Genomic DNA, 14,351 nt, shown 5'->3' with positions numbered 1-14,351 from the left:
TGCAAAAAATTAGCTTGAGACACACCTTTGTAAGTTTATCACCAGGAGACCTTAAATCCTTATCAACCTACTTAGTTAGTTTACTTGGAGCAAATAATGTGCCAGTGTAACTGATATTAATGTGTTTCTGAACTACATGCATGCGTGTGTGTATATGTACACATGCATATAGTTCAGAAATATATATACATATACACATACACACACACACGAGTGTCTGTGCCTGTATTTCTGTACTTGGGTAGTAGGTGCCATACATGAAGACTTAACGTTATTCAACATTTCCAGTTATAGGACTTCTAATTGTTTATAAAAGTATAAAAATATTGGTTTTTTTCAGACTGTTTTTTTTAATATTTCTTTAAAAATTTCAGATTTTTCAATTGCAATGGTTCATCAGTTCCAGGAGAAGGACTGGGAATGCTCAGTTACAAATCATTGTTATATCAGTTCAAGGACAGAATGATGTACCAGTGATACCCGTTAAAGGCAACACAAGCTACTCCTTCAGTGCCTGTGCTAGAAATAAACCTGCACGGCAGGAGGGAGAACTTCAATCTGAGTGTGATGTGCTAGATCATGTACTCACATGACTTTATTGTTAAAATAATCTTTGGACTGTCTAAATGAGTACCAGCAATACTATATCAGACCTTGTTTTGGTCAGGGGAAAAGGAACTCATTACAAAACCAAAGGTGGTAGTTGGCTAAGTGTGAGTGGTTGTGGTGTAGCTACATATGGTACAAACAGTTAAAGTCCAGACTGCTAACAGACATATGGAATGGCTGTATAAGGTCTACTATCACAAAATGGACAGCAAGTATGAGACAAAGGAACCAAGAGAAAGCAATTTAAGAGGAAAAAATATCTGATACCTCAGGCATATGATATTTTTGTGAGACCCCTGGGAAAGTACAATCTCATCATTGAAACAGAGATCTCTACTGGGTCAAATGATCTATCCTGACATACAGGAGATGTGCAAGTAGGTTGCCAGCCACTCCTCCGTACCCAGTATAGCATATAGAAAAGGGGGATGTTGAAAAGTAATTAAAGGCGGAAAATTGTCATAAATTTCTTGAAGGAAACAGAAGGATGGGAAGAACATTTTATGGTCAGCAAACTTGGGAACAAAGATATGAACAATGTAATACAACTTTTTTGGGGGTTTGTTATGAGGAGTGCGTGTATTGGGAAGAGAAGAATTTTAACAATGGATTAGTAGAGGGAGATGGTAGAATTATCAGTAGTGCAAATAAGGTTGGAATTCAATAAATATTTCTTGCTTTATGAGGGCTTCAGGCCTTTTTCCCATCTCGCATCCACATGTGATGATTTGCATTGCTTTTCCCAATAATCTGTTCCCCATTTGCTACCACTCCTGGCTTGAGCAATTGCTCTGGTTGCTCTCTTGTAGAAACTTTGTATTATGTTTTAGGAAATGGATCTCACCAAACAGACTTCCTATTTTTGTTTGGGTTTGGTTGATTAAGGTAATAACATTCATACAGTGGATTTAGAATTGTATAAAGCATTCGACTTGATACTGCAGCATGTTTTGGCTAAGAAGCTAGAAAGCTATCAAACCAGCTGGATGCACATTGAAGGAATTAAACACCAGTTAAATGACAGGCCTCAAAAAATCTCATCACCTGATAGAAACGCTTCTGAAAGCATTCTGCAAGAAAGGATTTTGTAAGGATCGTTCCCCTCACTGCCTGGTTTACTGCTTAGAAATGTCCAAGAAAGAGTCATAAAATGATTTCTGATGAAATCTGTAGAATCCAGTGCAACATGCAGAGTTGAAGATATTAAGCCATAGGTATGTATGGTTAATCTATAGTAATGTGATCTGAAGAACAAGCAAAAACCAACAGCACGGTGTAAGACTCTTTATCTAGAAGATTTTATGCTTCATTAAAAATAATAAAAAAAAAACAAACAAAAAAAAACACAAAGACCCCACAACTATGTGTAAAAAGAACAAAGCAGATTAATGCCCCTTATTCAGTTTTTCGTATTTCCTCCTCTCCTTGGGGATATGCTGGTTCCAAAGAGACATTTAGATCTCTGACTCCTTGCTGTGTCACTTTTCACTAGAAGACATTTCTGCCTTTTTTCGAGGAGCCTGTGGGAGCCCATTTCTGCTTCCCTTTGGTTACAGCTATTTATTATGGAGTTGTTATGTTAATAGACTCACCACACCTTGACTGAGGAATGCCTTGTAGTTACCCAGTCACCTTAAATCACACTTAATTCAAGGTAGGATGAGGTAAAATGCAAACAGAAGTATTAATTCATTATATCTAAAATAGACAACACAATTACAAATATCTGGAACAGACATAAGGAAGAAATAGAAGACAAAGTTTATCTGATCTGCTGACACTGAATGTATCACAAGGATGTTTTTTTGTTTTGGATTTTTGTTTCCCTTTTTCAATTTCAGGTTACTTGTCCCTCTTCTGAAAAAATGGCTCTCAGAATTTTCTTTCCTCCTATTCCTCAGGTTGCTCTTAGGTGATTTTCGTCATTGGAGACTGTGCATTACACAGAACTCCGTATTGGGGTCTCCTGTCAGAAAACATCTTCAGAAGAAACCTTTGGACTTCACCTCCAGGTAGTTTCTCCAAATTCTCATGCTGACCTCACTTGCTGATGGACAGTTTTAGCTCTTACAGCCAGTCTGCACTCTTAAGTTTTCTAAGGGGTCCAGAACATGCCATCGTGTGTAAAAATACTGTGTTTGTTTGAATTAGTATTGTGGCAGTTTAATATAAACACAAGTAAATTGTTAATATATGTGACTGCAGCTTTGTTCATAATGATGTTTACAGGTCAGAGATAGTGAACAGTCATCCCTCTTCATTTTTCAGGTCATGCCTACCCTAAGAGAGATTTAATAATTAGTAATGCTGTTAACTGTATGAGTTTGAAGATATTCTGGTAAAGATGTGTGATATAATAATCGCCTGTCAGCCCTGAAAGGAAGAAGCCTTGTGTGCAAGTACATTTTCAGCAATTTAACTAGTGCTGCCTCTTCTGCTGCCTCAGAAAACACAAGAAACCTGTTTCCATTACGGCAGCTGGGGTTTATGTACATCCACGCTGGAGGGAGCGGGATGGAGGGGGCACCACAAATAACTTCCAGAGTGGTCCTGTTGTATCTTTGTAAAAAAGAAAAACAAAGAAAAAAAAGTTGAAGTTAGATCCTCAAGAAATCCAGGCAATGATTTTTTTTATTGCCAGTAGGTTCAGGGTGAAAACCCAAAAGGTGGAAAAAGAAGTCAGTGTTGCTTGACTTTTTTGATGGTGCAGACTTTATGGGACAGAAATAGAATGTCATGTTTGCCAGTAGTTGTGGTTTTGCACTTAATTTTGCTACTTCAAATAAAAAGTGATGAAAAAGCTTTCTAATGGGAGCAACACAGTAAGATTGCACAAAGGACATAGAGAGTTCTCTCTCCAGGAAACGTAAGGGGACAGAACGAGTGAGCACAGGAGAGGGAACACTTTGAGTGTTGGATTGCATTGGCCTTCTCTCCTTTTATCTCTGAAAATGGAACATCTTCTTTTCTTTTGTTTCCTCTGCTGCTTCTATTTGCTTCCTGCCATAGTGAACCATTTTGCGGCTCTTACACTGCAGCAGCAATGCAGCAGCAATGGCAGCAAACATGTATACACTGCAGTCTCTTTGGGAGAGAGAGAATGGGAGAATTAATCTAATGTTAGTAGTTGGGATTCTCTGCTGGAATGTGGAAGAGTTTGTCCTGCAGCAAATATTAATTTATTTGTACGAAGTGGAAAGCTTCAGGGCAAGAATCACAGAATGGTAGAGGTTGGAAGGGACCTCTGGAGACCATCTAGTCCAACCCCCCTGCCAGAGCAGGTTCACCTAGAGCAGGTTGCACAGGAACGCATCCAGGTGGGTTTTGAATGTCTCCAGAGACAGAGACTCCACCGCCTTTCTGGGCAGCCTGTTCCGGTGCTCTGCCACCCTCAAAGGAAAGAAGTTCCTCCTCACGTTTAGGTGGAACTTCCTATGCTCAAGTTTGTGCCCATTACCTCTTGTCCTGTCCCCGGGCACCACTGAAAAGAGCCTGGCCCCATCCTCCTGACATCCACCCTTTAAGTATTTATAAGCGTTGATAAGATCCCCCCTCAGATGTCTTTTTTCCAGACTGAAAAGACCCAAATCCCTCAGCCTTTCTTCATGAGAGAGGTGTTCCAGTCCCCTAACCATCTTGGTAGCCCTTTGCTGCACCCTCTCCAGCAGTTCCTTGTCCTTCTTGAACCGGGGAGCCCAGAACTGGACACAGTACTCCAGGTGCGGCCTCACCAAGGCAGAGTAGAGGGGGAGGATGACCTCCCTCGACCTGCTGGCCACACTCTTCTTGAGGCACCCCAGGATGCCATTGGCCTTTTTTGGCCACAAGGGCACATTGCTGGCTCTTGGTCATCCTGTTGTCCATCAGGACTCCCAGGTCTCTTTCCACTGAGCTGCTCTCCAGCAGGTCAGCCCCCAACCTGTACTGGTGCATGGGGTTATTCCTCCCCCGGTGCAGCACCCTACACTTGCCCTTGTTGAGTTTCATAAGGTTCCTCTTTGCCCAACTCTCCAGCCTGTCCAGGTCTCTCTGTATGGCAGCACAGACTTCTGGTGTGTGACCCCCCCCCCAGCTTTGTGTCACCAGCAAACTTGCTGAGGGTGCACTCTATCCCTTCATCCAGGTCATTGATGAATATATTGAAGAGGACTGGACCCAGTACTGACCCCTGGGGAACACCACTCATCACTGACCTCCAACTAGACTCTGTGCCCCTAATCATGACCCTCTGAACTTTCTTTCAACCAGTTTTCAATCTACCCCACTGTCCATTCATCTAACCCACACTTCCTAAGCTTCCCTATGAGGATGCTGTGGGAGACTGTGTTGAAAGCCTTGCTGAAGTCAAGGTAGGCAACATCCACTGCCCTTCCCTAATCTACCCATCCATCCATCCAGTCATACCATCATAGAAGGCTATCAGATTAGTCAGACATTATTTCCCCTTGGTGAATCTGTGTTGACTACTTCTGATAGCTTTCTTTTCCTCCACTCCTCCACATGCTTTGAGATGATGCCCAGAACGAGCTGTTCCATCATCTTTCCAGGGATGGAGGTGAGGCTGACCAGCCTGTAGTTTCCTGGGTCTTCCTTCTTGCCCTTTTTGAAGACTGGAGTGACATCGGCTTTCCTCCAGTCCTCAGCCAGTTCTCCAGGACCTTTCAAAGATGATGGAGAGTGGCCCAGCAATGGCTTCTGTCGTCTCCCTCAGCACTCAGGTGCATCCCATCAGGACCCATGGACTTGTGGATATCCAGTTTACTTAATTGATCTCTAACTTGAACCTCCTCAACCAAGGGGAAGTCTTCCTTTGTCCAGACTTTCCCTGTTACTTTCTCCAAAGTCTGGGACTCCTGAGGGCTGGCCCGAGCAGTAAAGCCCAAAGCCAAGAAGGCATTTAGTAACTCTGCCTTCTCCGCATCCTCTGTCACCATGGCTCCTGTCTCATCCAACAGCAGGCCCACATTTTTATCTAGAGATGGGAAGAATCTCATCCTGAATGCATCATAGACTTGCAGATAGACCTGTTGCAGGTTACAGAAAACTTTGTACTCCCAGACAGTGAGAAGGAAGGTTATTAAAAAAAAAAAAAAAATCTCTGTAATCCTAAATGAGTCTATTGTTACACAATATGAAGGGATAGATGGGTTTGCTTGACAGGAACACCAGCTTTAAATGAGAACGGAGGAGTATTTGCTCATATGCAGTTCATTGTTCTCAGAAAGGGGGAAATTTTGTAATGCTTTGAAATGGTCATATTATTTGTCTGTTTGATTTAACTGTATAATTGTAGTGATTCTTTTTCATAGGGGGATTTTTACTCATTAAATAAAGCCTGTTTTTATAGGGCTTGAAAGGTCTTTCTGCTATTGTAAATTCTGTAAGAGAATACCGTGTAATCTTCGTTATATCAGTCATGCAAAATCTAACCTCTACTATCTTTCCTTTGTACAGAAAGGCAGATTTCTACTTTAGAGATCACTTCATCCTCCTTCCTGTGAAAATAATATGAATCAGAAGGTGTTAGTTTTCCTTCTCCCAAATTTTATTTTTGGGATATTTCTTTTTGGGTTTTTCTATAAGAGACAAAAGAACCTAACAGGTGAGTAAAGAATTTACTGACAGAAAGTCTTAATGTTTTCTAGAACCAGGGACACCTTTCCCCGATGTGTTGGAAAGTAAATATGGAGTCTAAGTGATAAACAATACTATGAAAATACTCAAGGCCCTGTCACTGTGATAGCTGTCTTAGCAGTTAGAAGATAGCATGAAGAATACTACAAAAACCAGTCGACATTAGAAGTGTTAGAACGTCCATCTTTCTTAGGTTAATATTGCTAATATGTTGAAACTTTTCATTTTAACATACTTTTCACTAAGTAGGATAGTTTGTTGCAGGTTTGCCATAGTGGAGTCTGGTGCCAGTAAACAAAAAATTGATTTTAGGATCTTCATTAGTTTTTGTATGCAGGGAGATAGATTGAGTGCTATGGTGATAACAAAGAAAGACTTACATAAGACTATTTCACACTAATGGCTTTAATTTCTTCCCTCCTTGGTTGCAGGTTCTTTTCCTGATCCCACTGAAGATTGGCTGGCAATTCAAAATGATCGCAAAAGCACACTGGCTTCTGTCTGCCTGAAGAACAACATTCTTAAATTAGGAAGCAAATTGGATTCTCATGTTGCAAACCAACTCTTTGTGGAGCACAAACATAAATTTATCTACTGTGAGGTGCCCAAGGTAGGCTGCTCCAACTGGAAGAGAACTATTTTTCTTCTCCAAGCAGGCTTGAATGCAGAAGCTTCTGAAATTGAGCATGACCACATCCACCAAACCTCAGTGATCAAAAAGCTGGTGACTTACCCTCCTGGCATACAACAGGAATTTCTGAACAATTACACCAAAGTGATGTTCACCAGACATCCCTTGGAACGACTGGTTTCAGCTTACAGAGACAAACTTCTGCACTCTGAGCCATTCTACAGTATCACTGTTGCTAATGAGATTAGGGCAATGTTCAGGAAAAACAAAAATTCTTCTGAAAAAGTGAGTTTCCAAGAGTTTGTCAATTTCATTATAGCAAAACCACCAAATACTCTTGACATTCACTGGAAACCAATGTTTCTGCTCTGTGATCCTTGCAACATTCACTATGATATTCTGGGTAAGTATGAAACTCTTGGTTTAGATTCTGAGCATGTTCTGAAGGTCATTGGAGCGCCAGGGAGCCTGCACTACCCCAGCTTGAAGAGGTATGGCTCAGAGAAACGAACTAATGGTGATATCACCTTGGAGTATCTCAGACAATTGAACTCAGAACAAATTGAGAAGATAAATAAATTGTATGAAATGGATTTTGTCTTGTTCAACTACACTACGAAATATGAGGATTATTTTTCCCTGAATGACTAATGTAGGTTGAACAAAGAACAGCTTCCTTTGTCCTCACAGGTGCTTGGTAGGTGGGTTGGTGACTGCTGCTGAGATTTTACTGATGTTTGGAGACATTATCATCCTAAGCACTCTTATAACAAATCCATGCCATGATCTGTTGTACTGTACAGTTCTTTACCTATACGAAATTATTTTCTTCACGTTGATCATTAATGGCATATGTTTGTTTCATGAAGATTGTTTATAAATGATAGATTTTGGTCTGTTGGTAAGAGTTAGGGGAAGGATGAAGAGTCTTGTTTTTCACAGTGAATATCTTAAAACACAATTTAAAATGTAAATTATTTAAAATTTTTATTAGAAAAAGACATATGAAGCAATAAATCATCTGCTTTAGAGTCAAACCACTCTGTCTGCAAGAGCCTCAGTCATGAATCCTGTAGGAAACGAACAAGTAACTTGAGACGCTTGAAGCTGCATTACACAGAAATTAATGCCTCATTATATTCCCCTCTACCAATGCTCTCACCACAGCCTACCAGCCTCATCCCTCAAGCAGTATAGTTGGCAGCAATCCAGCCAGGGTTTCCCTTGATATCTCTTCAAAATCTTCTGATGAGCAGGTCTGGAGTTCATGGTGACTTTGCAAACTCTTTTCACCACCTTTCTTAGCATTATGGTCTGATTTAAGAGGGGAGGTCTGAAAAATGTATCTTTTTTTACATAAGTAGTTAGAGGTACCTTCTAAACTTGGGTGGTGCAGGATCTAAAATCTCAGTGGAAAAGTGACTCTTATCTATTCTCCAAAAGCACTTACCACCCAGTCAGCTGACTGGCCAGTCAGCACAGGGGGGACGATGTTTGGGCTTTCTCCATTTGTGCTTGCCTGGAGCCCATGAGCCCTTGGGACTTACCTGAGCATGGCACTTGGGTGGAGGCAGTAACCTCAGATAATGCATTTGTTCTACATGTTGCTTTCTTGCTTCACAGGAGATTGAGTGCAAATAAATTGTAGAATTATGGTGAGGGGAGCAATGAAGCATGTGGGACAAGCAATTCAAACAATTATCAACTTCTTATATTATATTTGTAGGTGGCTTTGGTTTTAGATCATTGAGGGGTCTATAACTGCTACTATATTAAGTACAAGGCTTGCCGCATTTTTTTGAAAGTCTATTGCCTGATAACATTGAAAAATAATTTGTGACCATATTAATTGTGGCAAGTTTTAGCAACTAATCATGAGCATTAGCACCATCTTTAGGGGATGTCAGTCTCTTAGGGGCTAACTTGAAAATCTCTCAAATGCACTTAGTTCCTATCAGCTATATCTGCAAATGCACAAAGGCTGGCAGGCTAGTCTTGGATCCAAAGTTGGCTCACAGCTTCTCATTGCATAGAAAAGGACTGGGACAAAATAACTTTATCATACTGCAGCCACCAAACTGTACAGCCATTGCTGCCAGCAGCGTGGCCAAGGGAGAGGGAAAAGGGGACTGGGAAAAATGGGTGCAATGGGATTTGAGCCAAGAAGGTTGTGAAGAGAGCTCCTAGTGTAGGGAGTGGGATGCAGGGTTGTTCTACTCCAGAGGGAAGATGAAGCGATGTATTGGACATCAGCTGGAGACACTGATGAGACCCATGGTGACAGGAGGAGACAAAGGAAGAAGCTCTGTGCATCCCTCCTTGACAGCAGATGGTAGACAAAGCCAGGACTACCATTCAGTCCATCTGGCAGCTCTTACATGGCCGACTAGTCCATAAATGGGGCAGCTTTGGCACAGGGAGAGATCCAAAGTGAGAACACGAAGCCAGAACAGCAAAACATTTTTATTTAAAAAATAGCTTGTGATTTTATGTGGAGTGATTCATGGTTCTGGATCTTACCCTCACCACCACCATATTTGGTGTCCCCACAGTCCTACTATCCCCCAACACTGGATTGCTCATGCTGCCCTGGTAACCCTGTAGTTCATGTGGATTTTCTTTTTTTTACTTTTTTATTGTTCTGAGGCAGAAGAAGCTGGAAATTACTCCCATTCAAAGTTAAGGCTATGCAGAGGGATCAGGTCTCTCTCTCTCTCTCTCTCTTTCCTGAATCAGAGCCATCTCCAGATACTTGATTCTCTGACATTCTTTGCCAGATCATGCAGAGGAAGAGGGAATAAGATTTGCTTTATAACTTGCTTCTACATGATATAGCTCTGGAGGGATCTAAGCTTCAGCAAATATACTTTAATTTTCTTGCACCATCAGGCAGCCTAGGAAAACTCCGAAGAAATGCTACTGACAGAGTTTGATAGGTGTCTTTGCTATCAGCACTCTAGTGTTAACACTCCCCTTCAGTTCCTTGCTGTTAGATATGAGTGGCTTTCTATTCTTATTTCCTCTTTCACACAAGATCACGTATTCTTCCTACAGTGGTGACAGAAAATGGATGGCTACTTCATTCATCACAAGCACTAGTCAGTAATGGATGGCTATCTATTAATGCAGAAAAATATCTCTAATTGTTCACGATGGACTCTCAGATTTGACATTTGCCTATTGGAAACTGTAAGTAGCACATTGCCCAGTACCACTGGCTGCTGTAATGCTGCTTAGCTGGTGTGGATCTCAACAACAAAAACTGCAGAGGACATGTGCATGCATGTGTGCTCATATAACAACAGTTTAGGAAGCAGTGTCACACAAGAACAGTGTAAGTCGTGCACTAACAAAATGGGAATAACGGGTTGATGTCTGTTGGAAAATAGAAAAAAAAAAAAAGACATTACCTTATAAAGGATTTTCTAAGATTCCCCTGCAGGCATCTTCTAATGCTCAACCCAATTTACTGCATTTACATTTCTGTGAGCTAACACTCCCCCAAACCAAGAGCTGCTGTGCAGTGGTAGAGGAGCGCATGTGAGTTCTGCAATGTGTTTCAGCATTAATGAAAACAATGGTGCCTTGCTGTGTGTTGTAAAAAGCTTTCACAGCTTGCAGAGATGGGTATGGAACTTTGGGCTGAGCTCAAAAAATGAGTCTGCAGGGGAAAATTGCAAGATCTTTAGTAATTGCATTGAGGTGGCTGTGTTTTTTAGCGATAGCTGTCAAGTGGCAATGCTTGTGGAAAACTCTGGTCTATAATCTTTCCTAGCATATGAGCGACTGCCCATTGCCCAGAACAGTGAGAGTTGTGCCACCTTGTTTATTCCCCAAGTAAACCCCAAAGCTCATTACACTGGACGGCATTGTAAGTTTGCCAACAGAAGAGCTTACTGTTATTTCATTCTTAATATTGTAACATAATAAAAGTTGATGAAGGCTCTAGACTTTGTCCTAGTCAGCCCATAAGAACTGCAAGACACCTGTAGACTAAGTGACATTTCCTGTTCTGTCTTCCCTACAAGTGTACTGTCCAGAAGAAAGGCTCTAAGCTGAGCCGGCCTCCCTCCGGCCTTTGCTCCACCCCCACTGGAGCTTCTTTCCTTCGGGTGCTAACTCTGGGTGATGTTTTCCTGGGAGGAAAGTGGGTGCTTGCCGTTGGGAGCAGGGGTGGAGGTGGTGTGGTGTGGCTCGGGGCTCAGGCCCTGGCGTGGATTAAAAGGGGTAGGGCTTGCCATAATTAATCTGATTTATTGTTATATGCCTGTGATATTACCATTGCTAAGTTTAATTTCTAATTATTGTAATAAACTTTAGTGAGTTAACACATAGATCTATTTGCTCATCCTTCTGAATAACGTCTATTTAAAAAAAAAAAAGACTCAGAGCTGTTCCATCAAAACATAACATAGGCCAGACGCTATTTGGCTCTGCTTTGGTACATTAATATAAAGCTGTCTCACAGGACTTGTAAAGAATTGAAAAAATTACCAAATACTAATGAGTGTTCCAGTTCAGAGAAAAGATGGAGCTAAGAGGGGAAAGGAAGAGAAACAAAAAATCTTGCAAAGTCAAGCTTGCAGCTTTCCTGCAAGTCTACCTATCAGCAGTGAGGAAATAAGGGAGAATTTGCCCATTCTCGTGGATATCCACACAAAAATCCTTTCAGGATAGGTACCCCAAATCTGACATCATACCTTCTTCGTGAGGTATAGCAGATCTGATCAGTGTATGTCAGCAATGGAGACCGTGTCACCAGTAGTTCCTTGAAGCAGATGTATTCTCCACTTAAAAGTGATGGTTCTGCTCATAAGCAGTCATTTTTCATACAGTTTTGAACGTGAGTAGTAGGTAAACCATGATTAGTGGTTTCTCCTTCAGAGAACTTCCCCAAGCAGGACAGCTATGAACAGAATAACAGGTGTCGACAGAAGAACAGTGTGAGCAATGAAACTTTGAATGTTACACAAAGTGTCCTCTGACCAAGAGTAAGAAGAGGAAACACCACCTGTGCAAGTCATTGCACATCGACCAAACTGCAGCCCTCATGGCTCACAGTTAGAAGGTGATTCTACTTCTGCATTCAGATTGTTAATACATTAAAAGCTTTAAGCTCTACAATCTCCAGTTTTCTTGGCTTGTCTGTCATAGATGTGTGAAACAAAAAGGAAAAGGAAAAAGGAAACAGGAAAAGAAAAAGATGCTAATGAATATGGTGTAGGCCTGGCACAATTTCTCCCCGTCACCGAACTTCTCATCTCCCTTTCTTCTGGATTTATATGCTAGCTCATGCTTTAGTATAAAACAAAAAGTTATTAAGTTACATAACTTGCATAAATCAATGTAAACCAAACAAAATCAAAACAGGCAGAGAATTTACTTGATAGAAGCGTGCGAAATTGCGGGAAATCCTCCTGGAAGTTTTGACTGGGTATTGAATGTACACAGGTGTGCAGTTACAAAGCTGCTTCTAGTAAGAATTATTTTTAAAGAAAAAGCTCGAGTGATCATAAATCTCAGTCAGTTACTGAGAATAAAGTTCCAATGAACCAGCAGACCAAAACTGGTGATCAATCAAACCATCACAGGATCAGGCCTGTAAAAACGAACCAGCTCAACACCATTTCAGCACTGCCCACGTGCACAACGACTAGAACACTTTTTTTATACCTCCAGGATCCTTCTTGTACCTTCTTCTGGAGACGTACCAAAGCTTAGCAATATGAAAGGGCTTTCTCAAAAAGTCCCATCATCCCATGCTGTAGAGACATTGTTAGTGAGATTATACATCATTTGTGGTGTCCCACCAAAGGTGCAAAAGGTCAGCAATTATTGGAGCTCAAAGCGGAATTTAGCATGATTACCTAATGCCAGGTAGGCATACTCAAGTTTATATTTCTATGATTTACCAGAAGTATGGGGAAAGCTTTCACCAACAAAAACACGCTCCGGGGAGTGGGAGACAATGCAGCTGAGGAGGCTATCGCAAGGAGCCTTGCAACAGAGACTCCCGTTACCACCTGGACAGTGACTGCCCTCGCTGTCTTAATTTGGAGTTATGCAAAGCGTTTTACACTGTCCGGCACGACATCCTGGTCTCTAAATTGGAAAGGCATGGATTTGATGGATGGACCGCTCAGTGGATAAGGAATGGGATAGATGGCCGCACTCAAAGGGTTGTGGTAAACGGCTCGATGTCCAAATGGAAACCAGTGATGAGTGGTGTTCCTCAGGGGTCTGTACTGGGACCAGTGCTGTTTAAAATCTTTGTCGGTGACATGGACAGTGGGATTGAGTGCACCCTCAGCAAGCTTGATGATGACACCAAGCTGTGTGGTACGGTTGTCAGGCTGGAGGGAAGGGATGCCATCCAGGGGGACCTGGACAGGCTTGAACCTCATGAAGTTCAGCGAGGCCAAGTGCAAGGTCCTGCATGTGGGTCAAGGCAATCCAAAGCACAAATACAGGCTGGGTGGAGAATGGCTTGAGAGCAGCCCTAAGGAGAAGGACTTGGGCGCATTGGTGGACGAGAAGCTCAACGTGAGCTGGCAATGTGCGCTCACAGGCCAGAAAGCCAACCGTATCCTGGAATTCAGCAAAACAAGCACAGCCAGCAGGTTGAGGGACGTGATTCTGCCCATCTACTCCGCTCTCATGAGACCCACCTGGAGTACTGTGTCCAGCTTTGGAGTCCTCATTAACGGAAGGAACGGGACCTGTTGGAACGGGTCCAGAGGAGGGCCATGAAGGTGATCAGAGAACTGGAGCACCTCTGCCCACGGTAGGGCGGTTGGAACTAGATGATTTTTAAAGTCCCTTCCAACTCAAACCATTCTATGATGCTATGATTCTATATTATGTTTGGGAAGGGCTTGGGGGGGCTTCTGTCTGCTGGGGTAGGCAGGGTCTGGCCACTCTGACAGCCAGAGGCCTACACCCTTTCCAGCTGGGGGCAACATGCCCTCTTCAGCTGATGGCAATCTGGGGTGGTGACTGGCAAGCAAGAGAATGGTCTGCAGAAGGTACTGAATAGATACAAGCAAGCTTCTTGCTGGCCTGCAAGCCTGCCATCGATTTGCAGGAGCTTAAGCAAGCTTTGAGACAGTTATTTAAAAGCTCCAGTCTCTCACAGGGTGTCATGAAGGCACCAAGAGCACGCCCACCACCACCACCACCAGCAGCTCAGAGGCAGCACCAAGGGAGCCGATTCCACCTCACAGGATGGGATCTCAAGGAGCAAAGCATCCGCGGGCCACGTCACCTGATATTAGGTTTGTGGGGGGGCTTCTGTCTGCTTTGGAAAGGCAACTCCTGGGAGCCCCGTCCTGCCTGGTGGCTCTGGACTTTGTGGGGTTGGGGCTGTGGCTGCCTGGGGCAGCTGTGGGCCGCTGAGTGGCCCAAGGGCAGGGCTGGTTGTCGGGGGGGCCTGTGATGCGCTCTGGTGCCTGGGACACCACAGGGGATGCCTCACAAT

General features: G+C 42.7%; 1 protein-coding gene across 2 annotated transcripts in view; it reads left to right on the top strand.

The window, feature by feature from the left end:
- The window catches only part of LOC134514235 (carbohydrate sulfotransferase 9-like), a 28,154-nt gene extending 16,217 nt beyond the window's left edge, over window positions 1–11,937 (top strand). For both annotated transcript variants that reach the window (XM_063331744.1, XM_063331743.1), the window contains exons 2-4: window positions 2,511–2,621; window positions 6,064–6,211; window positions 6,675–11,937. In XM_063331744.1, the coding sequence (XP_063187814.1) occupies window positions 6,118–6,211; window positions 6,675–7,525 (945 nt within the window). In that variant the 5' untranslated portion in view covers window positions 2,511–2,621; window positions 6,064–6,117 and the 3' untranslated portion in view covers window positions 7,526–11,937. The remainder of the gene's footprint in view (window positions 1–2,510; window positions 2,622–6,063; window positions 6,212–6,674) is intronic.
- Window positions 11,938–14,351: the final 2,414 nt, after the last annotated feature.

The sequence above is a fragment of the Chroicocephalus ridibundus genome, chromosome 4 (genome assembly GCF_963924245.1).
Source record: "Chroicocephalus ridibundus chromosome 4, bChrRid1.1, whole genome shotgun sequence".
In the NCBI taxonomy this organism is placed as follows: Eukaryota; Metazoa; Chordata; class Aves; order Charadriiformes; family Laridae; genus Chroicocephalus; species Chroicocephalus ridibundus.
This window is presented reverse-complemented; position numbering and strand designations above follow the sequence as displayed.